General features: G+C 42.1%; 2 protein-coding genes across 22 annotated transcripts in view; one reads left to right on the plus strand and one right to left on the minus strand.

Moving 5' to 3' along the window:
* SLC35G2 (solute carrier family 35 member G2) overlaps positions 1-1,946 on the minus strand; it is a 43,446-nt gene extending 41,500 nt beyond the window's left edge. Inside the window, exon 1 of one of the 2 annotated variants that reach the window (XM_077865028.1) lies at positions 1,766-1,946. The gene's annotated coding sequence lies outside the window, so the exon portion shown is untranslated. Of the gene's footprint in view, positions 1-1,467; positions 1,605-1,765 lie in introns of those variants that run through there. The other variant, XM_077865029.1, reaches the window with a different exon arrangement.
* The window catches only part of LOC144293845 (uncharacterized), a 115,138-nt gene that overhangs the window by 44,418 nt on the left and 45,330 nt on the right, over positions 1-25,390 (plus strand). For 2 of the 20 annotated variants that reach the window (XR_013361171.1, XM_077865039.1), the window contains exon 3: positions 11,009-11,168. The exons of 14 other annotated variants lie outside the window; for them this stretch is intronic. Coding sequence is in view for 1 of the 6 variants with exons in the window: in XM_077865039.1 (XP_077721165.1) it covers positions 11,048-11,168 (121 nt within the window). In the remaining 5 variants the exon portion in view is untranslated. Of the gene's footprint in view, positions 1-6,275; positions 6,428-10,604; positions 10,914-11,008; positions 11,169-11,265; positions 11,281-25,390 lie in introns of those variants that run through there. 4 more of the 20 variants (XR_013361177.1, XR_013361165.1, XR_013361172.1 and 1 more) reach the window with 4 other exon arrangements.

Here is a 25,390-nt window from a genome sequence, read left to right on the forward strand (position 1 = left end):
CCCACCCACCCATCCCTGTCTCTCACACTCACTCTTTCTTTCTTTTTTTTTCACTTTCTTTCTCTCTCTCTCAAATAAATAAATAAAAGCTTTTTTTAAAAAAAGGACTTTTTTTCAATATAAATTTTACCTTTATCTAAACTATCTTTGGAATTAAAATATGTACAAACAATTGCTCAGCATAATACTAAACACTTTAATCCACAGGCTCTGTGACTTTGGAACAGATAGTTGTGAAAATTAATGGTTCTGCATGGTTCAGAAAGACCAGAGGTGTCAAGATAAAAAGATGGATTACAAAAAGGCTCTAGAAAAAAAGTATAACTTGTAGCACATGATGGTGTTGAAAATGGATGAGTGTATTTGCATGTACCTTATATTTGTGTGCATATACACATACACGTATCCTACAGATGCATACGTGAGAGTTCATGTTTGTCACCATGAGTACTTTCATGTAGGCAATCAAACCTGTTATACATATGCTTTATTTCCACCCCCAAAGGGAGCTACATTTGCCTTTACCTTATCTTCAGGAAACCAGCATCTAACCCATCTACAAAGGGCTTCAGTATCTGACAGGCTCCACTCTGGCACCTGCTTTGGACATGGGATATTTTTGGCAAAGGTGCAGAGTAGAAGGGCAGGGGCAGGCCCCAGCCCCAGTAAGTGAGCCTCCGAAAGAGCTCGAGGCACTTACGTCAGCACCAAGGACACCGACAACCCCAATCAAAGCTATTTAAGGCGGAATTGCCCTCGGAAATTGCCTCTCTCCAGCCGCCCCCAGCCCTCTCCACGCAGTGCGTCACTATCTCGGGACCCTCAGTGGTTAATTGGATGCAATCTTTCCATCTCGCTTTTCGCCAAGCCCGGCGGAAGCCTGGACGGAGATGCAGGGCCCCGCTCACCCCAACACGAGTCTCCTTCCCGCTGGCCCGCGCGACCCTTCTTCCATCCCTTTCCTCCTCTTAAAAGAAGCCAAAGGGGTGCACGCAGTATAGAAATTCTTCAGCGCCCAGAGACCGATCAGAGAAGGCTCGTGTTTCCCTCCCCAGGCCCGGGGAAGCTGAGCGGACTTGCCTTGCGCCTCCAGCCAGCACACATGGCCGTAGCCGGCCCTTCTCCACTATTCCCTGCCCTCGCCTTTCGGTCCGGGGGGTGGGGGTGGGGGGCAGATTTCTACAAACCATTTATTCTTCATGAAAACCTCAACCCAGATGCCGGCTTACAAGAGTCACAGACATAAGGGAAGAAGAATACCAATTCTTGGCCACGTTTCTAAAACCAGCAATTTTTAAAGTTTGGATGTAAAGCCATCTCCTGATGCCGCAGGACTCATGCTTGTTTAGGTAGCTCCCGGGCCAGAGGAAAGCAACGCCCCTAGCCTTTATTGTGGAGACTGGCGAAGGGCCCACAGGTGCTAGGGCGGCAGAAACCCGGGGCGCAGGGGCCCTGGTCGATGCTCACCCTGCTGCCAGTGTCCCGGTTCTCCAAGAAACCCGTGCAGGGAACGGCGGGGACCGCGGCGCTTCTGACGTCCAACAGATCCACACCCCCACCCGCTACGGAGGTTGGTGAAGGGGGCGGGGTGCTTCGCCTCAGGCCCCGCCCAACCCCCCAAAAGGGGCTCTGCCCCTTAGGTGCCACAGCTAAAAGTGGGTGCGTGGGGTTCGGGGTCCGCTCTCGCTCCTTTCGGGCGGGGCGGCCTGGCAGGCAGAGTCCAGGTGCCAATCTGCCGCTGCCGCCTGACCCGGGGCCCGGTTACCTGTGCGTCACCGCGAGGAAGGTGCGCGGGACCCTCTGGCCGGGAATGCTCGCCGCCACGCGCCGGGTCCAGCCGTTAAGCGGATCGTGGCCGCCGTGGGCTTCGCCGGAGAATTGGCGGCCAGGGCTGCCGAGGCCGCCAGGCGGGGCGTGGAGGGGGCGCCGCGGGCGCGGACACTGCGCCTGCGCCTCCTGCTGCCCGCCCCCCAACGCTGCCCCGGCCAGCCTGGAAGACCGCTGGGGACGCCCGGGACGTGCGCCCGAGCTGAGCCAGTGCCCCCTACCCGCGCCAGGGGAGGGCCCGAGGCGCCGGGAGACTGCCGGCCCGGGACCCCTGCAGCCGCCGCCCCTGCAGACAGCAGGATTGAGGCAATGAGCTGTCAGCCAGGGTGACGTGGTCTTCTGGAAGGGGGCAGGGAGGCAGCCTCAGTCCATTTCAAACGGTCTGTTCGTGTGTAAAGTCGCAGGTCGATGCCTCGATATTTAAAATATGTTTAGCATTCGTAAATCGTGGTCGGCGAAGGGCTTTGGGCATCCCCAAGTCCACCTGGCATTTTACCGATGAAAGTGTCATGGAAGGGTCTTGACATTGCAGAGCTGGGTCCTGGACTCAGGTTTACAGACCCTAATCCCCTGCTGAATGAATATAGTCTCTTGGAAACAGACTGGATCATAAAAGCAACGGTCTAGATGGGTCAAGAGGACAGACAGGAAGGCTATTACTTTCCTAGGCCAGGCAAGAAAGAGTGAGGCCTGAACCAAGGTGCTAGCTGTGGGAAAAGATAGAACGGGACTGCTGGGTTTTCCTCTGTCTCTCCAGATCCACTCTACACCTTCCTCTGTGACTCAGGGCTGATCTTAATGGACTCCATCAGTTGTTCTATGACTTTCACTTGGTTTTGGCCAATGGGAGGCATCTGCAGGACATCACAAGGCAGGATAGCATTCAAGACCTCCCCCGACGCCCACCGAGGGCCACTCTGTTAGCAGTGGCTATGCTCTTTATCTGACAGCCATTACTCCAATCCTGCAGCCCTCTCCTACAGTTCTCTCTGGTTCTGTACCATTCACTGCCCTTGCCCCTTGGGAATGGGGCTGTAATGGATCACAGAAGTTTCCTTTAACCCTTCCCACACCTTTTAAAAAGTCCCTTCCTTAAATTCTCAACTATCCCTGGGTGTGCCACAACATCTTTTCCCCACCATCTTTTGCCTACCATTCCAGCACACTATAATAGATTTTACTTCACAGTGATTGGGAAAATTCATGAGAAAACAAAAAAAATGTAAAAGAAAAATGGGGTTTTAAAAGAGTGAGATGTCTCCCAGAGTCATCATGACAATTCCCTGGGCGCTAGGCAACCATCATACTAGATGGTCTCCTCAATGGATCCTCCAGTGTGAGGGCACCAAGGACAGTTTGAATAGACTCAAGAAAGGAATTCAGACCACTCATAACTGATGTATTCACAAAGAAACTGGAGATCATCTGAGTGTCCAGTATAATAGAACTTTTGGATGCCTCTTGATAGTGAAGAGACAATCTAGATCTTTATGGAACAAGTGCTGGTGCTCTCCAACTACAGCTGGGGTGATTTTGAATAAGTGAATATCTTAGGATACTTAAAAGAGTCCTGGACACAGTGTCTAAAAAATGTGTTTATGAAAGAGTTGCTGAGTAAAGCAGCTGTTGATGAGAGTCTGGCTGTTTCTGTAGAAAACCCAAAGAAGGGATCCCTGGGTGGCGCAGTGGTTTGGCGCCTGCCTTTGGCCCAGGGCGCGATCCTGGTAGACCCGGGATCGAATCCCACATCAGGCTCCCGGTGCAGGGAGCCTGCTTCTCCCTCTGCCTGTGTCTCTGCGCCTCTCTCTCTCTCTGTGACTATCATAAATAAATAAAAATTAAAAAAAAAAAAAAAAAAAAGAAAACCCAAAGAATGTTCCCAAAGTGGGGGGATATAAAAGGCAATAGAGTAATAGTTATTACATTCCCCTAGCATTCCATATCACCTTGGTCTAAATCCAGGACCTGACCATTTCTATGGCTTGGAAAACAAACAAAAAAAACCAAATTGGTTTAACTAGTTTCTTTCTCCACTCTCCTGCAACACACACACATACACACACACACACACACACACACACACACACACAACAAAACAAGGCACTATTGTGGCAAAACTTACCCAAAAGGAACCCCAGGGGTAGCTGTTTGCAAACAGAATTAATATCCAAGCAAACACACTATTTGTGCTGAATACAAATAACACCAGAACAGAAAAATCTAACATGTATTTTCAGCCTCTCATCCTTTTGAAGAGAAAAACTGCTTTGTTGTTCAGAAAGCAGGCTGGGCATTAATTGCACTGATCTAGATAAGAAGAGGTACAGAAGCACAGGAGCCTCAGAAGGCTAGACTTATCTACAAAACTCAGCTAGATTTTATGTTTCTCTTGGAAGAAGTGGGGGAGGGTAAGAGAAACGTTTTGAGTCTGAAAGTGAGAAAAACAAAGATGTAGAGTGAGCCAAGTTTAAGAGAGAAGGTTTCTGAGAGATTTGAAAAAGTAAGACTAGGGAGTTAGCACAGCTACCATTCTGATGACATAGATATTGAGAAACAGGGGAAAGGATTTTTAGATGTTTTGTTATATGTAATGGACGGAATTCTTTTGTGCATTGAGAGATTTTTCTTGCAAGTGTCAAAACCTCAAAATGAAACTGACTTAAGAAAAGGAATATTTGTAGCTTAATAATTGAAAAATCCATATCTGGATTTCAGGTATGGCTGGATTCAGAGTACAAACAATGTCTTCAGGATATGGCCTCTATTCACTTTGATTTCAAAGAGATTTAGTGATTTCTTCCCACCTCCCCACCTTTCTCCAGTGTTTAATTTATGTCATCCTTACAGCTGACCATTCCAGTAGAAATGGAGCATCTACTTCTAGGTAGTTCCAATAAAATCTTGGGATTATGTCTCATTAACAAATTCTGGATTATATACTTAACCATATTCCTTAGTCTGGGAACAAAGAATGGAGAAGAGCTCATTCTTCAAAGGAAAATCAAGGTTCTATTATCAGAAGAAAGCATATAGTGATGGACAGGTGAAAAAAGGACATGTATACATATCTCTCAAACTTCAGTTAAGATTTATAATATTTTTCAATTTTTTTTATACTAGACAAGTGCTTCTTTTGAAAATGACATCATGTTGACAGGAACAGCAAAGCAGCTGAAATGTTCTTTCAATCTAAAAAATAAAGTGAAATGTCTTGCTGTTCTTATAGAAAGAAGTACCAGAAAAGATTTTTTAAATATATTTTGTTCTGACTTTCTATATACACACAACCTTTATTTAAGTAAACAGGCCCCTTTTCTAGTCCCAGTAAACAATTCAGATCCTTCAAAGCCCAAAGAAGTTACTAGAGTTTCTGATTACCATTGTGGAAATACTTGCTTCTCCTATTACCACCACTACAACTTCACTTTTATAACTCGACACAAAGTTCAGTACTTGTAGCACTTTGGCCTAAACAACTAAGATTTGGTTTGTATACCCATACAGGAAGGCATACAGCAACACCCCATTTCAGGCGCATTCAGACTTTTATCAGCCTCAGGTACCTGGCATGTAACCACAAATTTGAAATAAGTGAGGCAACTTGCTATCACAAAGTATAAGTACTTGCCTTAGTCTCCAAATTATGTACAAAATTAAAAATGCAAATACATTCATAATTAAAAAGAAACACCCAACAAACTAGGAATAGGAGGAAACAATCTCAACAAAATAAGGGCCATATATGAAAAACCCATAGTTAACATTATATTTCAACAGTGAAAGATTGAAAGCTTTTCCTCAGGAATAAGACAAGAATGGCCACTGTCATCACTTCTATTCAACATAATACTACAATTTTAGCCAGAGCAATTAGGCAAGAAAAAGAAACAGTGTCCAAACTAGAAAGAAGTAAAATGAACTCTGTTCAGACATGAGTTTATATGTATAAAACCCTAAATGCTCTACCAAAGAAAACTGATAGAACTGATAAATCAATTCAGCAAAATTGAAGACTACAAAACCAATGTTTAAAAATCAGTTGTGGGCAACCCAGGTGGCTCAGCGGTTTAGTGCCTGCCTTTGGCCCAGCGTGTGATCCTGGAGACCCGGGATCGAGTCCCACATCAGGCTCCCTGCATGGAGCCTGCTTCTCCCTCTGCCTGTGTCTCTGCCTCTGTGTGTGTGTGTGTGTGTGTATCTCATGAATAAATGAAATCTTTTTTAAAATAAAATAAAATAAATTTAAAAAAATAAAAATCAGTTGCATTTGGAAGGCCTGGGTGGCTCAGTGGTTAAGTGTCTGCCTTCGGCTCAGGCTCATGATCCTGGGGTTCTGGAATGGAGTCCCACATCTGGATCCCCACAGGGAGCCTGCTTCTTCCTCTGCCTATGTCTCTGCCTCTCTCTGTGTGTCTCTCATGAATAAATAAAAAATTTTTAAAAATCAGTTGCAGGTCAACTAATATTCGATAAAGGAGGAAAGACTATCCATTGGAAGAAAGATAGTCTCTTCAATAAATGGTGCTGGGAAAATTGGACATCCAAATGCAGAAGAATGAAACTAGACCACTCTCTTTCACCACACACAAAGATAAACTCAAAATGGATGAAAGATCTAAATGTGAGACAAGATTCCATCAAAATCCTAGAGAAGAACACAGGCAACACCCTTTTTGAACTCGGCCACAGTAACTTCTTGCAAGATACATCCACGAAGGCAAAAGAAACAAAAGCAAAAATGAACTATTGGGACTTCATAAAGATAAGAAGCTTTTGCACAGCAAAGGATACCGTCAACAAAACTAAAAGACAACCTGCAGAATGGGAGAAGATATTTGCAAATGACATATCAGATAAAGGGCTAGTTTCCAAGATCTATAAAGAACTTCTTAAACTCAACACCAAAGAAACAAACAATCCAATCATGAAATGGGCAAAAGACATGAAGAGAAATCTCACAGAGGAAGACATAGACATGGCCAACATGCACATGAGAAAATGCTATGCATCACTTGCCATCAGGGAAATACAAATCAAAACCACAATGAGACACCACCTCACACCAGTGAGAATGGGGCAAATTAACAAGGCAGGAAACAACAAATGTTGGAGAGGATGCGGAGAAAAGGGAACCCTCTTACACTGTTGGTGGGAATGTGAACTGGTGCAGCCACTCTGGAAAACTGTGTGGAGGTTCCTCAAAGAGTTAAAAATATACCTGCCCTATGACCCAGCAATTGCACTGTTGGGGATTTACCCCAAAGATACAAATGCAATGAAACGCCGGGATACCTGCACCCCGATGTTTATAGCAGCAATGGCCACGATAGCCCAACTGTGGAAGGAGCCTCGGTGTCCAACGAAAGATGAATGGATAAAGAAGATGTGGTTTATGTATACAATGGAATATTACTCAGCTATTAGAAATGACAAATACCCACCATTTGCTTCAACGTGGATGGAACTGGAGGGTATTATGCTGAGTGAAGTAAGTCAGTCGGAGAAGGACAAACATTATATGTTCTCATTCATTTGGGGAATATAAATAATAGTGAAAGGGAATATAAGGGAAGGGAGAAGAAATGTGTGGGAACTATCAGAAAGGGAGACAGAACGTAAAGACTGCTAACTCTGGGAAACGAACTAGGGGTGGTAGAAGGGGAGGAGGGCGGGGGGTGGGAGTGAATGGGTGACGGGCACTGGGGGTTATTCTGTATGTTAGTAAATTGAACACCAATAAAAAATCTAAAAAAAATCAGTTGCATTTCTATATAGTAATAATAAACTATTTAAAAGGGAAATTAAGAAAATTCTATTTACAATAGTTTCAAAAAGAATAAAATACTTAAGAGTAAACTTAACAGACACAAAAAACTTATACACTGAAAATTATAAAATATTGCTGAAAGAAAGACACAAATGGAAAAATATCCTATGTTGATGGACTAAAAGACTTAAATTTACTAAGATGTCAATACAACCCAAAGTGATCTACAAATTGAATGCAACCCCTATCAAAATCCCAATGATGTTTTTGCAAAAATAGAATAATCTATCCTGAAATTCATGTGGAAACTTAAGGGATCCTAAATAACCAAAACAATCTTGAAAATGAAGAACAGGGACACCTGGGTGGCTCAGCGGTTGAGTGTCTGCTTTTGGCTCAGGAGTCCCAGGATCAAGTCCTGCATCAGGCTCCCTGCATGGAGCCTGCTTCTCCCACTGCCTATGTCTCTGCCTCTCTCTATCTGTGTCTCTTATGAATAAATAAATAAAATCTTTAAAAAAAGAAAATGAAGAACAAAATTGGAGGTCTTTTGTATCCTAATTTAAAAACTTACCACAAAGCTAAACTAATCAGGACCCCTGGGTGGCTCAGTGATTGAGCATCTGCTTTTGGCTCAGGGCATGATCCCAGGGTCCTGGGTGGAGTCCCCACGGGAAGCATGCTTCTCCCTCTGCCTATGTCTCTGCCTGTCTCTGTGTGTCTCTCATGAATAAATAAATAAAATCTTTAAAAAGCTGCAGTAATCAAAATAGTGTAGTAGTAGCATAAGAGAGACCTATAGACCAATAGAATAGAATAGAGCCCAGAAATAAACTCTTATATATACAGTCAAGAGAAATGTACCAAGACCATGCAATGGGGAAAGGATAATCTTTTTAACAAATGATGTTGAGAAAACAACATGGATATCCACATGCAAACATGGCATTACACCATATACAAAAATTAATTCAAAATTGGTCAAAGACCTAAATGTAAGGGCCAAAGCTCTTAGAAGTAAACATAGGGCAAAAGCCTGATCACATATGATTTGGCAATGATTTCTTGGATGACCAAAGAAACAAGTCAAAATTAAATGTCTTTTGTGCATCAAAAGAACCTATCAACAGAGTGAACCAAGACAACTCATGGAATGGGAGGAAGTATTTGCAGATCATTTGTCTGATAAGTGTTTTTAACTCAACAACAAAATAAAAAACTGATCAAAAAATTATCAAAAGGCTTGGGTAAACATTTTTTTTCAAAGAAAATATACAAATGGCTAATTTATACATGAAAAAATGTTCAAAATCACTAGTCATTGGGAAATGCAAATCAAAACCACGATGAGGTACCACTTCATATCTATTAGTTATCATAAAAAAAGAAAAACAGAAAATACCAAGTGTTGACAAGGATGTGTAGAAATTGGAACCCTTGTGCATTGCTGGTAGGAATGTAAAGTGGAAAACCCACTATGGAAAACAGTGTGGCAATTACCCAAAAGATTAAAAATAGAATTACCATATGATTCAGCAATTCTACTTCTGGGTACATACCCAAAAGAAATGAAAGCAGGAACTTGAACAAATATTTGTACACCCATGTTTATAGCAGTACTATTCACAATAGCTAAAATGTAGAAGCAATCCAAATGTGCAGTGACAGATGAATGGATAAACAAAATATGGTATATACATATAATAGAATTTTGCTCAGCCTTTAAAGTGAAGGAAATTCTGACTCTTGCTACAGCATAGATGAGCCCTAAGGGCCCTAGGCTAAGTAAAATAAACGAGTCACAAAAGATAAACATTGTATAAATCTACTTACTTGAGGTATCTAGAGTAGTCGAATTTGTAGAGACTGAAAATAGAATGGCCATACCAAGGCTGGGTGGGTGGGCGAATGAGGACTTAATATTTAAAGGGTACAGAATTTCAGTTGGGGAAGATAAGAAGTTCTGGAATTGGACCATTGGTGGTTGCACAATAATGTGACTATACTTAATGCCAAACAAAAAATTAAAAATCACGGGAGGAATCACCAATAGGGAGAACAAGCAGATGCAACAGGAAAGATTATTTCCAGCCTTAGTTGGTTCTCACAGGCACTGTGGATCCCCACAGTGGGTAATCCCCACTGTGGATCACCACAGTCCAGGTGATTTGCCTGATGCTTTTGGCCACAAGGCTACTTTGCCACCACCATGACAATGCTCTAGCCAGACCAACTAGCGCCATCAGCTACTTTCTGTATCCCTCACAGTGCTTGCAGGAACCTCTGCATCCCTTCCATTCCATACAGGAGTATCAGTAGAGTCACAAGTGTCAACTTAGTTCTCTGCCTATCTTGTCTATGTCACACTGCATTTGGATTTCATTCCGCTTTTACCATCCTATGTTGGTTCAGAGCCACCCCGTAAAGCCTTCTGCTCCCATATTTTGAAATTGGTATAGAACCCAAGCCCCTTCTACTTTCAGCTTTCTCCACATCTATTTAAAAGCCTTACTGGAAAAAAATAAAATAAAATAAAATAAATAAATAAAATAAAATAAAATAAAATAAAATAAAATAAAATAAAAGCCTTACTGGAATTTCTACCAGGAAGGTCAAAGTCACAAGAATCTGCCTGCTTACTCCCACTCTCTCTCTTTCTTCTCTTTTGTGCACTCAAGTAGAAAATTGAACTTTGACTCTCTTTTTTCTTTTCTCATTGAATTCCTTTTTTTAGGAGTCCTAATCCTCCCCACCCTCATGGTTGGTAGATACCTTTGATTGACTAGAGAGGTCACATACATAGAAATGAAAAAAAAAAAAAGCATTTTGGTATATTCTTTTAAATTAAGTAAAACAGGTGATTTGGGCAATAAGGGAATATAATTGCTCATGTAACTGAACAGTCTGGAGTTTTAGGCCAGGCTAAATCCAAATGCTGAAATAATGGGGTCAGGTCTCAGTTTCTCACTGTTTCTCAAATCCACTTCATCACTGACTCTACTTTTGACAGGCTTCTTCCCCCTGCAGTTTCAAGATGACCAGCAGAGACTCTGGAACCCATATGCTTCCCTGTTCGTGTGAAGAGAGGAAGAGCACTTTCCCTCTCCAACTTGTTGAACCAAAGTCCTGATCTTAGTCTGGTTGGACCTGTGTTTATTAGCTTAAGATAAACACCAGGGGATCCCTGGGTGGCTCGGTGGTTTGGCACCTGCCTTTGGCCCAAGGCGCTATCCTGGAGTCCCGGGATGGAGCATGGAGCCTGCATGGAGCCTGCTTCTCCCTCCTCCTGTGTCTCTACCATTCTCTCTCTCTCTCTCTCTTTCTTCTCTCTCTATGTCTATCATGAATAGATAAATAAATCTTTAAAAAAAAAAACCACCATATCACATATCCTATATCCCATTCTTAAACCAGAAAAGGGATAGCGTCGGGTTCTCCTGAAGCCTGTGGACCATGGGAATCAACGTTAGATACTATTACCAAGAAAAGAGGGAATGTGTGTTAAGTGACCAGAGACATCAATGTCCACTACCACTGATGTCTACTAGATCTGATTTGACCTGCTACTCAACAGGTATTTATTGAACAAAATATTTCTTAATGCAAAACAGAAACATCTTAATTGGGGTACCTGGTTGGCTCAGTCAGTGAAGCATCTGCCTTTGGTTTAGGTCATGATCCTGGAGCCCTGGGCTGGAGCCCCGAGTTGGGTGCCCTGCTGAGTGAGGAATCTGCTTCTCCCTCTCTCTCTGCCCCTCCCCACCTGCTCATGCTTTCTTGTGTGCTCTCTCTCATGCTCTCAAATAAATAAATAAAATCTTTTTTTTTTTTTTTTTTAAAGAAGCTGTTAGTCTTCAGATGCCCCTTCTGATCCACACAGCAGGGAAACTACCCTCTGTCCACCCCTAGTGGGAGGCTGGAGGCCTTCCTTCTGAGAGTGATGAGGAATGTTCTTTGGAGAAGGAAAATCTGAGTATCAACACTGGCAGAATTGGGCACAACTGAGGTTAGGGAAATCCATATGGGAAACAGGAGGATATGGATGGTTACATACTGAATATCAAAACCACCAGCCCTCCTCTCTGTCCTGGATCCCAGAATATTGACAGCCAGGCCTGTACTGTCCAAGAGACTGGAACATCTTTCTCTGATCATTTTGACAAGCTCCAGAGAAATACTTCAAAATTTTGACCTGGGGATTTGCTAACCAACTGGCCCTGCTAGACCACTGTATGGTGAAATCCACCATTGACAAGCCCCAATCCATGTTTTCAAAGACTTCAGTCAGCTTTTTATGCCCCATCCTTAAATGTGAGCAGAGTCCAAGGAAACAGAGCCTATTCAGGAAAGAAAAAAAAATGTTTTTTTATTATCAAAGTTCTCAGATGGATATTATATCAATGAAAGAAGAAACGGATATATTTATAAAAAGGGATTTAAGGGCCCCTGAGTGGCTCAGTTGGTTAAGTGTCCAACTCTTGATTTTGGCTCAGGGCATGATCTCAGGGTCCTGGGATTGAGTCCCGTGTTCTGCTCCAAGATCAAGTCTGCTTGAGGATTCTCTTCCTCTGCCCCTCCCCACTCACATATTCTCTCACTCTCTAAAATAAATAAATAAATCTTTTAAAAGGGGGGATTTATCAAAAGGAAAAGGGCATATTTATACAAAGAGAACCTTAAAATTTAAAACTTGATAGTAGCATTTTTTTTTATTTTTTTATTTTTGCACTTTTGCATTTTTTTAAACTTAATAAAAATATTGAAAGAGCCAGTCCCCCATAATATGAAAGTAAAAGGAAAAAAAGGTGGAATATTGGTAAGAAAAGATAAGAAGATTAGAAGGTAAGGCAATTGGAAAAGTAAGAAAATTAGAAGACCTGCTCAGGAAGTCCAAGATCCAGATAAAGAGTCCAAAAAGAAAGAAAAAAATAAAAAATAAAAAAAAATAAAAAAAATAAAAAGAGTCCAAAAAGAGAGAACAGAGAGCACAGAGGGAAGGAAATAATTCTTGAAATAATTCAGGACGATATTCTAGTTTACAGATTGAAAGGGCCTATAGAGTAGCCAGCACAGTACTCTAAAATAGGCCTTCATGGGGGATCCCTGGGTGGCCCAGTGGTTTAGCACCTGCCTTCGGCCTAGGGCGTGATCCTGGAGTCCCAGGATCAAGTCCCACATCGGGCTCCCTGCATGGAGCCTGCTTCTCCTTCTGCCTGTGTCTCTGCCTCTCTCTGTGTCTGTCATGAATAAATAAAATTTTTTTAAAAATAGGCCTTCATCAAGGCATATCTTAGTGAAATTTCAGAACCCTGGGGACAAACAGAACATCTTCTAGCTCCCAGAAAGAAGTGAACAAAATTTTCATAGAGACCATATAAAAAAAAAAATCAGAATCAGAATCTTGGGCTTCTTAAAAAGCCCCTCTGATGTGCTCAGAGCTTCCAACCAAATCTTCAGTGCTCCACTCTAAAATATGAGTTAAAGACAGAAGCCAAAGGAAAAATTGTAAATAATAATAGCAAGAGACTGAGCCCAATCTAAAAGTCTAAAATTCCCTCTCCTCTCCACCACTCCCTGAGCAACCACTGGAATAGATGGAGCCAGAGCCAGAGACCTCCTGGGAGCCTTCTCTTTCTTTTCCCCTAGGCTCCACCTCTGCAATAGCCACCCTTCTATGTTCATTGTCTCTGTCTCTGTCTCTCTCTCTCTCACTAGCTTGATGTGAGGGGTTCAATCATGCTGCTTTTCTTGATAGCAACATTATTAATTATGGCTATCTAGGAAATAGACAAAGATCCTGAGTTCAGGCCTTGACAGTATAGAGCTGCATTTCTTTGTGGACAAAGAATCAGACTAGATTTAATGACAAAATCTAAATTTGTATAAGACTTCCCCATTTCCTTGAAACATAATGCTCCATTGATTGCAAGCTGAGTCATATATTGGGCCTGCTTCTCACACTGTCAGCGGGAAGTGTAATTCCTGAATGACTCCCAGCAGACATTTATAGATTTTTCAGTCTGTTGAGTTATAAAAGATACCCAAAGTCTTTTTTTTTTTCCTGAAGACCTTTAAATAAATTTTGATCTCAACAGCTAAGTCATTGAACATAATTATATGCAACACACTGGGAGTAATCTGCATTGAAGCAAGAGTTGAGGTAATGAGGCCAGAAAAATATCAAGTAAGTGTGTGAAGAAACAAAAAACAGAAGACTGAGGACTAGAGTTTCACCTTCCAGTTTGCTCTTATTTAAGAGACAGAAGAAAGTAATAACCGCTCACAGAAAGAGGGCAAAGATGAGAATAAGTACCAGGACAGAAATTAAAGAGATTATGTGGAGAAAGGGTGGAGGACAGAGTAAAATATGTTGAGGGATGAAGGGATGTAGCAGACCAGTCAGTGCTCTATCCAGAAAGTCTCAGGTCTTATAGGATAGGACTCCTGACTCCAATTGTCTCAGGGCCTTTGTCTGCCCCAACACTGTCAAGCTAGAAACACCCGGGAATTTATGCTCCCCTCTCCTCATTCCAGCAACCCCCAACCAATGACTAACTAGAGTTGATGTATAAACATCCCAGATACCACATCTCTTTGATAACTCTGAGCGCATGCTCAATGCTGAGTCTCACAGTGCCCAGGCAGGATCAAGTTCAGTTACTCGCAGTGGTTAACTGAATCGATAGGGCACCATTTATCAGCTTCCTTCCTTTTTCCTACCCACTTCCCTATACTCTTACTGGTCCTTTCTGGCATCCTCTCCAAAAGACTGGAATGAGAAAAGGCCATTGATAAGATAGCATGTATGTCTTTGAAAGATCAAGGTCAGTAGAATGGAATAGGCAAAAGTCATACAGATGGATTCTAAGGGGACAGTTGGAAATGAGGAATCTGAGATGGAAATAGAAAACAACTCCTTCCAGAAGCTTAGCATTTAAATGAGGAAAGGAAATGGAGAAATTAATGGGGCAATGGGAGTGGGCCAAAAAAATTGGTGTTTGTGTCTATCTAGGAGAGATCCAATGCATATTTTTTAGACATTTAACTCTAGGGCCATTTATGTATTCCTGGAAGCGCCCCTCCCTTTCTAGTTTCGCTTTCTACCTCTCTTCTATTTTTATCATCTCTTTAGCTCCTCTTCTTTGCCCAGACTTAAATGTTTGTTTTCCTAAGGATTCTACATTTGGCCCCCTCTTCATTTCTTTCTACACCCTCTCTAACAACCTAAATCTCTACCATGACTTAAACGTCCCCCTATACAGTACTGATTTCCTAAATCTGTATCTTTAACCCCTTTCCTGGGCTCCAGATCCATGTGTTCAACAGCCTACTTTATAATTTTCCTATCTATCCAGCCGGCACCTCAAATTAATCATGCAAAAATTGAACTTGCTATCTTCTCCTCAAATTCATTTTTTCCTTATATTTAATTGAGGTACTACCATGTATTCAGTTACGCATATCAATCAAATACAAAGTGAGACTCATCCTGAACCTGACTCTCTCATCACCTTCATCCCGTCAGTCATTAAGTTGAATAAGTCATTTCCTTTTCTATAACATCTCCCAAGACTACCCATGCCTTCCATCTCCACTGTTCCTGCCTGAGTTGTGGCCATTGTCATATCTTGCATGGACTATAAGGGTCTCCTAAGGGGCCTCACTGCTTTTAGCCTTGACCCCTTCAGTACATTCTTTACACTCCTGCCAAATAGATTTCCTGCTGCTTAAAACATTTCCAGGCCTTCCTGGTGTGTGTGTGTGTGTGTGTGTGTGTGTGTGTGTGTGAGAAAGAGAGAGAGAGAGAGAGAGAAAGAAAGAAGGAAGGAAGGAAGGAAGGAAGGAAGGAAGGAAGGAAGGAAGGAAGAAAAAGAAAGAAAGAAAGAAAGAAAGAAAGAAAGAAAGAAAGAAAGAAAGAAAGAAAGAAAGAAAGAAAGAAAGAAAGAAGAAAGAAAGAAAGAGACTCTTTAGAGGGGTTATGGTCAGAGCTGGAGAAAATTGTGCTGAGGACCCAGCCTGAAAAATATCAGACTTCTGGGTCTGTTTGTAGTAGGTTTAAAATAAGAATCTGCCCACCATCATGAAAGATAGTGACTCCACTAGAATCTTTCCTTGGGGTCAGCCCCTGTGAATCAGGATAGAGATAGGAAAAACATCCCCCCATATTTTTCATCTATTGGTGACAGCCACCAGCAGAAGGTCCAAGGTTAAGAAGTAGAGCTGAATGAAGGTCATGATATAGACCAAAAGGTCAAGGTACAGGGGTCCTTCTAAGACAAACATCTTCAAGTTTAAGGCAAAGGCCAACATGGCAAGCCACAAGAGGGGATTTTTTTTCTCTTAGAAAATTCTTATTTAGAAAGTTTGTTCTGAAAAAAAAAAAATTTTTTTAAAAAGAAAGTTTGTTCCAGATTGAGGAGGGAAGCATTCTCATCCCAGCTCCCACACCGGTCAGCAATAACATCTGCCAAGATAGTGATCTTCAATCTGAGGCATGAGCAGTCCTACGGGCCCATGAAGACTTTCTAAGGGGTTCAAAGTCAAGATGATTCTAGGAGAATCAATATTCAGATCAACTTTCTTACTTCTTTTGTTTTAAATGATTGCTGTGGATTAGTATCCTGTAGGTTCTCCTATCCTTCCTACCACTTTACAGTTATCCTTCTCCCTATTTCTGAAAGAAAGACACTCCTCACCCATCCCGGATCTCACCATGGTGTACCAAAAAAGAGTGTGCATGTGTTGTGGAGGACTTGATATTGTGGTGCTGGTGCTGAGAAAGTGAACCACTGGGTAAGAAAACTTTCTGTTCTTTCTTCAACAAAATTGGAGGATCTAATCAAGTTATCAGCTGATGCTCTCAACAAAAATAATGTTTTATATTATACTGTTAGTTTTTGGCATCTCTTAACCAGAGCTGTAAGGAAACCATGCATCTCCCCAAAACTTCCATCACATTTTATACCTCAGGCCTTTGCTCAACCTGTTCTCTCTGCCTGGGATGACTTTCACCTCTTCCCTCACTTCCTCTTCTCCATCTAACAGTAAATTTCTCCCACAAACTGTCATCCATAACTGGCCCTTAATTTAGGGTGACCTACCACCCTGTTTGCCTGGGACTGAGAGATTTCCTTGGAGTGAGGGACATTCAGTGCTGAAGCCAGGAAAGTCCCATCCTAGTTGGCCACTCTCCTATTACATGTTCAAAGGACTCACAATCTGACTTGGGAAAAGTGACCCAACTTTAGGTTGTTGGTCTATGTCTTTTCCCTTCTGATAGATTTCTCACCTGGGGAAGACAATCATTCTTCCATATTCCAAGAGCACTTTCTCAGGATAATACAATTCAAGTGCTTTAAGCATTTAAGTTACTCTATTCCCAATTACCAACTCACACTTCAGAAAGCAGTTATTTTGTGATCTTAAAAGAAACACTCTCTTCTAATTAATTAAATCATTAAACATGCATATTTAATTCCTACCAGTGCATGCCTTAGATCTTTACTTCAAAATAATTCATCTACAAAGATTGAGGCTCCCAATCTCCTAAAAATAAGTTCAAGAGAAACATTATAAATTTTCTGTGAATGTATGAATGTGTATTTGGAGATGTGGAAGATAGAAGTTTGAGTTTAGGGGATCCCTGGGTGGCTCAGCGGTTTAGAGCCTGCCTTTGGCCCAGGGTGTGATCCTGGAGTCCCGGGATCGAGTCCCACGTCAGGCTCCCAGCATGGAGCCTGCTTCTCCCTCCTCCTGTGTCTCTGCCTCTCTCTCTCTCTCTCTCTGTCTCTATCATAAATAAATAAATCTTAAAAAGAAGAAGAAGAAGAAGAAGAAGAAGAAGAAGAAGAAGAAGAAGAAGAAGAAGAAGAAGAAGAAGAAGAAGAAAAGAAGAAGAAGAAGAAGAAGAAGAAGAAGAAGAAGAAGAAGAAGAAGAAGAAGAAGAAGAAGGAGAAGAAGAAGAAGTTGTTGTTTGAGTCTAACCCTCAGGAGAGTTTCCAGAATTACCCCAGACCAGAATGTGGTCAGGCACAGAGAAGCCATAGAGACATGTTACCTAACTGAGCCTCAGTATTCAATCTGTACAGTAACCATAATAACACTTATCTTATTGGATTATCAAAAGGATTAAGAAAGGCAGTGTAGCAAGTTGGTTAGGAGCAGATTCTGGAGTTTAGCAGTCTGGGTTTGAATTTTGTCTTTATAAGCTTACCCACTCCACTGTGTGACCATGGCCAAGTCACTTAACATCTCTGTACCTCAATTTCTTTATCTGTAAGATAAGGATAACAATAGAAGTTGCTTCATAGGAGCACATGGGTGGCTGAGTGGTTGAGCATTCACCTTTGGCTCAGGTTGTGATCCTGGGGTCATGGGATCCAGCCCCACATCCAGCCCCTGCAGGGAGCCTGCTTCTTCCTCTGCCCATGTCTCCGCCTCTCTCTGCATATCTCTCATGAATAAATAAATAAAATCTGTTTAAAAAAAAAAAGTCTTTTTTGAAAAAAAGAAGCTGCTTCATAGGCTTGTTATGAGAATTAAAGGAATTAATACGTACAAAGTACTTAGAACAGTGCCTGGCACATGATAAGTGACACGTAAGTGTTTTCAAATGTGTGTGAAGTGCCTGGAACATTAATAGGCACCTAGGAAACAGAAGCTATTACAGTATTTATAGACATTCTTTCTTAGAATAACTGGATTCAACAGAAGTTCAACAGATTACTGAACCATGAGAATAGATTTTCTAACTCTCCAATGAGAGTCCTTTGTTCAAATTATTTAGGGCTCACTGAGAAAAGACTTTGAGAGGACAGTTTTGTTTTTATTTTTGTTTTTTGCATTGATAAGAAAATCTGACAATTGACAACAGAATTATTTCAAATAAATTGTTTTATATGCACAAGGCTCTTCCTGAAGTTTTCATTGCAAGTATTTTATTTTGGTCAGTGTTCTGCTTGCCCAAGACTGAAAGCAAGCATATCCAGCACAGTTCTGGGTCCAGATCAGCAGGCAGCCTTCCTCAGCAGGGCTCTCCCTGGTACACAGGACTGTGAAACCAATTTTGGATTACCATGGTAACTAAGGGAACGTCTAGAAAATTCTCCAAATGAAACATTCATTCAGGGTATCAACAGGCATGGCCTGAGGGGAGTGCGGAGGGGTGGGAGGACAAAAATGTACTGTCCTTGACTCAACCAAGCTCACAAATCTGTTGGAGTAAAAGAGTGTAAAATAATCACTACCTTTTTTTCCCTTCACATTTTAAAGCTTCTGAAATCATGTGTTGATGGATGAGTTCATTTAATGTTATGGAGTCCCCCGACCTAGATATCGATTATTAACTTAAAAGATTAAAAGACCTCTTACAATCTATAAGTTTTTGGAACTGAAAAAAATTGGTATACTTGTGTGCCATGTGCTACAACTGAAGCTCATACAAAGGATAGAGGGGCCAAGCGGTGGGGGTAGGGGGAAAACTGCCTGAGTATAGTGGAACTCTCTAGGAAGCTTTTTACAAGCTTCTGCCTTGGTTCTGAATTATTTGGATACAGAAAAAGATACAGGGTTCTACTAGCAGGATGCAAATACAATTGCCTCCTCTTTCTCTCTGTCTCCCCCTCTCTATTCAGAAAGCATGGTACACAGCCTCACCTTATAACACACAGTCGACAGAAAGACGAGAGAGAATCAGGACTTGGTGGTGGCAAGGGAGTGCTGCCAAGTTTTCAAGAGAAAGCAGTTCAGAGTTCTATGAGGCATCTCCTGATTAGGGGGTGCTGGCATTTAAGTCAAGCTTTAAAATCATTGAGCGGGCCAAACAAAGCTCACCTTTGGGCCAGATTTGGCTCAGTAGTTAACAATTTACAACCTCTGCTCTGAAACTTGGACATTAAGCTTTGAGATTCAGTAAGACCTAGGACAGGAAAGAAGGTGTGGTGCCTTTAGGAAATTAGAAAGAGGCAAATGGAAAAGCAGTGGGCCTGACTGACATTCACTCCTCTCTCCTAGGTCTCTCTTTTGCCTCTATGTTTCTGTTCTCTAGTTTGCAGCTGTGACTGATACATATGTCCTCTACTGAACTCTAAACTCCCCCCATTGGATCCCTGGGGACTGTCCTGGGCTCCACCTGGAGTCTCTGCCCTGGCTTCTTGACCAGGAGTTGGTGCTATTTCTAAGCCCGCTGGCACTGTTCTCCTCCACCCAATCCCAAGGCTTCTGGCTGGGCCTGTCTTAAGCCCCACCTGTGCTGGCTGTGACACACAGCTAGTAAGGGCCACAAATAGGCCTTGAATTCAATCTGCCTGAGTCCAGTGTTCCATCCACGCAAATACACTACGTCCCAGGATTAGTATTTTCCTGCAGAAAGACAAGGTAAATCTGAATGTCAGTTTCTGTCTGTGAACTATAAAGCAAATTTGTGAGCATTTCAATTTTGTTCTTTTTTGCCTTTTTTTGCCATCTCATATTCAGGGCCAACCCAGGCCTTACTCATTAGGCACAGCAGATACAGTCTATAGGGCCCAAGCTAATGTTTAGGGTCCATGAAAATTTTAATTTTCTTTTAAACCCAGAATAAAAACAAAATATAAAAATAATGAATATATAAATATACATAATGCCCCTGAACTGTATACTTAAAAACAACTAAAATGGTAAATTTCATGTTATGTATATTTTACCACAATAAAAAATGTGAATCCAGCCTGGATTATACCGCTTTTTTACCAATACAGTCTTTTTTGGGGGGATATACTAGACATACAGCATTAAGTTTCAATTATACAACATAGTAATTGAACAACTCTATATGCTATGCTATGCTTACCGCAAGTGTAACCATCTGTCACCACACAATGCTATTACAATATATGCCCTATTCTGTACCCTTCATCCCTGTGACTTACTAATTCTATAACTAGAAGCCTGTACCTCTCCCTTTCCTCTGGCAACTAGCAGTTTGTTCTCTGTATTTGTCTGTTTCTGCTCTTTTGACAACACAGTCTTAAAATATAATTTTTTATTTATTTTTTAATGGAGGGAAGGGCCCTAAAATTGAAAAGTGCCCAGGGCTCACGAAAATCATGTCAGTCCTGCTAGTAGTGAGTAGTTGGCTAATTCATATCAATGATGAGTTAGTATTTAAGGACCAAATCATACGGACTGAACTTCTTTCACTGGTCAATGGTTTCCAGGGCCTAATCACAAAGGTTATACACTATGATCCAGGTTCCCAACACCTGCCACCTGGTGACAGCTACAGAGCTCGTTCAGGTGAAATACTGAGCGCAGTGCTCCGAGAGCCTTATTAGCTCCAGTCTCCAATGTAGTTCTCTCACATCTTAGCACTGTCAAGACAGATAGTTGGAGACGAACAATTTTACTCCAAAGGGCATTTAAAAATTAACAACCGGGCAGCCCCGGTGGTTCAGTGGTTTAGCGCCGCCTTCAGCCTGGGGCGTGATCCTGGAGACCTGGGATGGAGTCCCACCTCAGGCTCCCGGCATGGAGCCTGCTTGTGTCTCTGCCTCTCTGTCTCTCATGAATGGATAAATGAAATCCTTAAAAAATAATAATAATAAATAAATAAAAATTAACAATCTCTTTCTGGGACTGGCAAAACAGTCTTCTAGTGGCCATTTCTGACTTGACTTTGCTCCCATCCAACCCACTATGACCTTTGTAAATATATATTTCTCTGGAATAAGATTATTCAGGGACTCCCAAAATTTTAATTATGTCACGAATCTTGATGGAAATCCCAGTTTTACTCAGGGCAAGTAAAATAAACGAACTAAAGCCTGTTATAGTTTGGGCTGGAATTGTATCAACATGCTTGGTACAATTAATATATTTTGAGAAAACAAGTGGGTTTTTCTTCCAGATGCATAGTTTGTGTTGCAATGAGGTCTTTCACACAGTCCCTCCGGGGGAGAAATCATGAATATGCACTTGGAAGTGAAAAGGCGTGAGGATCCCTGGAAGTGTCTCAGCAGACTTTGCCTGACCCTTCTGGAAGGGCAATGTCATTTCAGCCACAGAGAAATTACTGACTAGCTGACGGGGGGAGAAGGGGTGGGGGACAATGAAGAAATATCACATTAAAATTCAATGCAAAGTGAAAGCTTATCTTGAGCAAGGGTAAATGACTCAGCAAGAAACCTGTTTCCTGGATGTTAGTTACTGCTCTCTGCAATTCCTATATTAAATAAAAAAGCAGATTCTCATTATCCACTTAAAGTAATTCTACAACTCACCAGATGGAAAATAAGCAAAAAACACATTTCTTAGAATATATTTTAAATCCTAAAATGAAAGCACTGCTTAGGATCACAAGTGCTTGGAAGATTTGGTCATTGAGAGGAACTTGGCCTTTGGCAGAGTGAAAGAGGGTTTGGTTTTGAAGTCTAGCGCTGCTTGTTTGTTCATCTCTGTAGTACATAGTTATCATTTCACATTCCTACACTCAATCCCTTTCATCTGGTAACAGTTACCAAAAACCACCCCGGCCCCCACCCTCACCCCTAATTTTTCTTGAAATAATAAATACACACACAGTCCACTCAATTTAATTATAGGCTGTGCTATTCTGGATAGGGGTTTACAGCAGTGAACAAATCAAAGTCCTTGATGAAACGTATTCAGGAATTCAAGTTTATGTGGTATAGGTAAGTATGTGGTCTGGATTATCCCTTAGTAGAATCTCTTCCCTTAAGCATTCATTCAGTAACTGGTTCAGAAATGTGCATGTGTCTTAGATGGGGTTCCCTAGAAGCAGAGCCTGAGGCAAGTATTCAGATGTAAGAAAGACAGGGAGTGTTCTCATGGGAAACTTGCAAGGGAGTGAAGGAAGTGGGATAAAAGGAAGAGAAAGAAGACAAGCAGAGAGCTGGTTTCAGGTAAAGCCCATGTTTGGCCTGATTTTGTATATGGAAGGAGAGGCTTGCCTCTGGAATACAAATTATGTTACAGTTTTTCTGCCTTGAGGCAAGGGAGTTGCCCTTTTTATAACTTGTTATCTGTTAGTTGTTGGTCTAGAGATAGAGGCTGTGTTACCTTCCAGGCATCCCTGAGCTAAGAGGTTCTTGTCAGCCTAGGACAACTTTCATTAAGTTAAGTTCACAGGTTTAAGCTGCTGGCCACAACTTTGAAACAGCTGTAGGTGGTCTGAAGAAGTGTAAGGAAGGGAAGGAGTACACCAGCTGACAGAGTGAATCTGAGTAGAGCACTAAAAGAATCTACTACTGCATGTGTCCCAATCAGGCTAACCTTATACAGTGAGAGTCTGTTCTGGAACTTCTGTTGGAACCATTGGGAAAATAATCTCTCCTTTTGCTCATTATGAAATTAGTATGATGCATGCCTGCAGCTGCTTAAGCCCACAATGAGTCAACTGAGAGGAAACAAGTTTAAAGAAATAGAGACAGGGCAGCCTGGGTGGCTCAGTGGTTTAGTACCGCCTTCGGCCCAGGGCGTGATCCTGGAGTCCCGGGATCAAGTCCCACATCAGGCTCCCTGCATGGAGACTGCTTCTCCCTCTGCCTGTATCTCTGCCTGTCTCTCATGAATAAATAAATAAAATCTTAAAAAAAAAAAAAAAAAGAAATAGAGACGATTCTAATGACATTGTTTGAACCTCACAACCAGCCATACAATCAGGCACATGGCCTTGGCAGCAGGTGATGCCCATTTAGGCAAAGTGTGAAGGATGATGAGTTCCAGGAGCACAAATATTTGAAGGAAGGGCCAACAGGTGCCTGGGTGGCTGAGTTGGTTAAGCATCTGCCTTTGGCTCATGTCATGGTCTCTGGCACATCTGGGACCCACATCAGGCTCTCTGCTCAGTGGGGAGCCTACTGCTCCCTCTCCCTATGCTTGCCGCTCTGCCTACTTGTGCTCTTCCTGTCAAATAAGTAAATCAAATCTTCGAAAAAAAAAAAAAGAAGAAGAAGCCCACAAAAAACGGAAGAGCAAAGAAGCTCTTATGGAGGATGTTGAGAGGTCAGAGAAGTAGGAGCCAAATACAAGATGAGGTTTTGAGCCTATGTCAGTATGGCTTGCATAAATTCCTTTGTGAAATTAATTTTGAGAAATGTTTTCGGGTGGCACATTCCCCTTTTTCTAGATCTTTTGGAACTGTGAAATGGACATGTGTGTATTCTTGTCTTCATGCCAATATCCCCTTCTTGGAGATTCTGATGCCTTGTATAGCTCCTGCTCATCCTATAATCCTACCTCTTCTGGGTTAATTTTCTTAGAACCAATGAAAACTAGGGGCACCTGGGTGGCTCAGCTGGTTAAGCTTGTGTCTTCAGCTCAGACAATGAGCTCAGTCGGGGTCCTGGGATCAAGCCCCACATCGGTCTCCCTGCCCCATGGGGTGCCTGCTTCTCCCTCTACATCTGCCCCCTCCACTCCTGTGCATGCTTTTTATCTCTATCTCTATCTCTATCTCAAATGGATAAATAAAATCTTTTTAAAAACCAATGGAAACTAACCTAAGGCAACCAAATTCTCAGGATTATTTGAGCTGAAAAGCCCAGAGATTGTCTCTGATAGACATTTTAACTAAAAAAGTCATACAGTGTGGGCCTAACTCAGCACAGGGACAAGCCAGCACCATAACCAGTAGGAGGGCAAAACAATGGCAGAAGAGACCTCTTGGAAAGACAGAAGAAATTGATCCTCACAGAGAAAATGGGTTAATAAAGCAACTACAAAAGTAGCAGAAACCAAGAGTCATGCAACTTCATGAGAACTAGAAGGGTAGCTTCCTGTCCTGACTTTTCTATTTTCAATCCTGTATCACCTGCACAGCTTCATTTCCTGCCCCCATCTGCTTAAGACATTGTCCACTGACCTCTTATAATAATGTGTCCTTCACGGAAGCTAACTCAAGTGGCCTTCTGTTCTATTACAAGTCCTTTCTGAAATATGAGACCGAATGCTCATCGCATCTATGTGGCCTGTTAAATGGTTGTGCATTACATTTAGACCATATCATAGATTGATTTATTGGTACCAATTCTTTACCTTTGCCTGTATCCACACACTTTGCCATGTGACTTTGAAGTTCCTCTCATTAGAGGCAGAATGTATTTCCCCTTACTGTGTGAAAAGCCTCATAACTTGTTTTGGTCAAAAGTACATTAGTAGGTATTATACAAGCAGAAGCTTCAAATATGTTTATGCTGTTGGGCCTGCCCTCTTATACCTCTGCCATCACCATGAGAAAAACTGTCCCCAGGCAGCTTTTGGCCCATCAGCCTGAGCCCCAGAGAGAAGACATATGTAGCATATCTGAGTCTTACTCTTAATGAGCAGCCAAGCACAGGTGAACCCACAGCTTGAAGCAGAGCCAGCTGACCATATCCAGTCTTGATCAGTCAACTTCCAGACACACACCTGAGAATAAATGAATTTGGGATGATTTGCTACACAGAATTATTGTGACTATAGCCCACTGATAGGTACACTGACAATTCCTGGAATATTCCAGCCCCGCAATGCTATTATACCTTTCCTACAGTTACTGAAATTTCCTTGGCCTTCCCCTCAGTTCACCAGGGGACCCGTGTGGTGGGCCAGCTTTGTACATCAGGCCTCATAGTATTCCAGCTGTCATGAGGCTCCACTGGACACATGAACTTTGGTTCTCCTCAGGGCTCACTCTAAAAACATCATTCTTAGGGAGCCTGGGTGGCTCAGTTGGTTAACCATCCAAGTCTTGATTTCAGCTCAGGTGATGCTCAGAGTCATGGGATCAAGCCTGCATCGGGTTCGTGCTCAGCACAC

Source organism: Canis aureus, chromosome 22, assembly GCF_053574225.1.
Source record: "Canis aureus isolate CA01 chromosome 22, VMU_Caureus_v.1.0, whole genome shotgun sequence".
Lineage (NCBI taxonomy): Eukaryota > Metazoa > Chordata > Mammalia > Carnivora > Canidae > Canis > Canis aureus.